We start from the raw sequence: 2,383 nt of genomic DNA on the forward strand, positions 1-2,383 counted from the left end.
TAATGCTAACAATTTATTATCTAAAATATTAATTATTCTCATACAGATTTTGATATCGCAACTTTGTCGTTAACTCATCATCTTCTGTATATGTGAATGTCTGTGGAGGTATCATAGCTCCAACTACATTACGCCCTTCAGCATTTAGAAAATTAAATGTAGGGCAAGCAGCTTCCGTTGGCAAGATTTCAAAGGAAATTCTATGTTTTTTTGAAAATACTAACAAATTTTTAAAAAAGTTGTGATTATCTATTTTATCACCAGTACCTAAAACTATAATGTCTATTTTGGGTTCTAATATTTTGAATAAACAAAGAGAATCTTCTGTTACATCAGTTATATCATCAATATTCCAAGCGAGAACTGATCTGCAATTAAAAATGTTAATAATTTATCATTCACCAGTTTTAAGTTTCACCTTGAAAATATAATCATAGGGCCTAGAACAGTCATATTGTTGTTCAATCTAAAGCCAGCCTAAAATTAAAAAAAAATATTACACTACATGAATTAACTATGATATTAATGTTCAGATAATAATTAATGGTCTATTGTAGCTTAATGCTTATGTTAATAGGTATAGGTTTTTATACGTAACTCTCTATAAACATAACTATTTTTTATGATGGCAAATGGCAACTAAACCTTAAATATTTCTTAAACAAGATTGTCCAGAAATTGAAGAAATAATATCTTACCTGACTATAACCATTTATCATAAGACCAAGTTCTTCATCTTTGTTCATTATATGTAAAGTAGTTTTTCCTTCACCTTCATAAACTTTTAAATATTGAGGGCTTCTAGAAAAATACCTATAAAATAGTGTTGAGAAAGTATGTATCCCCTCAAATGTTACCACACATTTTTACCTAATAACATTTCTATATATCTGTCTTGCAAGCATTGTTGGTTGATGGATTTGATACAAAGCTAAAATCGGCTAAAATTAAAACCCCCGACTTGTCTATGATATGCTAGGATATGGCTAGGATATATAAATATAAATAATGATTAAATAATCATACGGTTCACTTACCACTCAAAAAGTAAAAGTATTCATTGTACTAAACATATACTAAAAGAAATATAATTCACAGATACGTATTTTTTTCTGTACCATATTGTTTTCTTTTTTAATTAATTAATTCTTGGTCGAAATAAATTTATTTCTATAAAATAAAATCATAACATGGCTACCATAACCTCACTTTTTTATAGGTTATGTGTGTGCCATAGAAAACATTTTACGATTATTATATGATTATTATACCGTATGATCGAAAAAACGGCGTCAATTGGCGTCAGCGTGTCAGCAGGGTTCGGAAGTAGTTAATTAAGACGTAATTTACCTGATTAACTACGTGTAGTTTCTCTTCAAAAACTACGTCTTTTCCCGTTCATTAACTACATGAAAACTACGTTAATAAACTATGTATTGATATTATGAATAATTTTTCTTTGGGTAAAGGTGTGGATCCGGTGGCTGACCTTGAAGCCCATATTTGCTGCTTTTGATCATCGATACTACGCAAGCGCACATCGTCGATGTTGCCAAATTGCAGTTTATTTTCGAATTATTTGCAGTTGAAAATTTTTTTTGCGTGTTAATCAATAATAATACAAATTCTATAATTAATTTTATAATTTCAGATTTATCTTGATATCCAAAATTAAGGTAAGAAGGATAATGAAGATTGTGAAATGAAAGTATTATAATATATAAAATTGTAATAATAATAACATTTATTTATATGTTTACATTAGAATTAAAATTTATCATTTACGGATTTTTTCTTAATGGTTTTAAACTTATTAGAATTATTTTATTTCTTTCAAGTTATTTAATTTCTAGTTATTTACAGGCAACAATATTTTTGATTATATGCATGTATTGATGTTTTGAAGTACTACCATGACGGGTCTTATTATAGAACAATAAACGTCAATCGGAGATAGAGGTAACATTTTACCTATTATATAATGTTACTAATATAATATACTTTGATTATAATTAATGTTTGTATCATAATTTCTTAAAAATATCAAGCATAGATATCAAGTTAGTGGATTTTATCGAAGAGTGTGTTGATAAGACTAAAATAAGCTTTATGTTTTATCTTTTTCTCTTTAGAAGGGAGATGGTTTGTATCGTAAAATACATTACAGTATTTAATATCGTGTACTTTGTTATTCTTTTCTTAATTTACTGTAATTTCTTGTTTCCTATAATGCCAAATCTTGACAATATGGTGAAGGTTGAGTTTTGATCTTATTAGTTTTATAAGAATAATAATAATAATAGAAATACAAGACTAAATTAAGACTTAGTTTGTGATTTATATTAAGATCTTTCTTATAATATTTGTTATGTCTTCATCTTAA

The 2,383-nt window shown here is 26.9% G+C and overlaps 1 protein-coding gene across 3 annotated transcripts; it reads right to left on the reverse strand.

Moving 5' to 3' along the window:
• Nucleotides 1-1,249, reverse strand: LOC115889498 (NADH dehydrogenase [ubiquinone] 1 alpha subcomplex assembly factor 3). 3 transcript variants are annotated; one of them, XM_030909504.1, is made up of 5 exons: nt 1,038-1,249; nt 871-931; nt 699-813; nt 419-477; nt 1-368 (listed from the first exon to the last, which is right to left on the reverse strand). In XM_030909504.1, the coding sequence occupies exons 2-5, from the start codon at nt 903-905 to the stop codon at nt 29-31; spliced, it is 549 nt and encodes a 182-aa protein (XP_030765364.1). In that variant the 5' UTR covers nt 906-931; nt 1,038-1,249; the 3' UTR covers nt 1-28. The 3 variants fall into 3 exon arrangements, with proteins under 3 accessions (XP_030765364.1, XP_030765363.1, XP_030765365.1); XM_030909503.1 differs by having other exon boundaries at nt 871-986; nt 1,038-1,234; XM_030909505.1 differs by having other exon boundaries at nt 871-941; nt 1,038-1,168.
• Nucleotides 1,250-2,383: the final 1,134 nt, after the last annotated feature.

This window comes from Sitophilus oryzae, unplaced genomic scaffold, assembly GCF_002938485.1.
Source record: "Sitophilus oryzae breed Bouriz unplaced genomic scaffold, Soryzae_2.0 scaffold_815_pilon_pilon, whole genome shotgun sequence".
Taxonomy (NCBI): Eukaryota; Metazoa; Arthropoda; class Insecta; order Coleoptera; family Curculionidae; genus Sitophilus; species Sitophilus oryzae.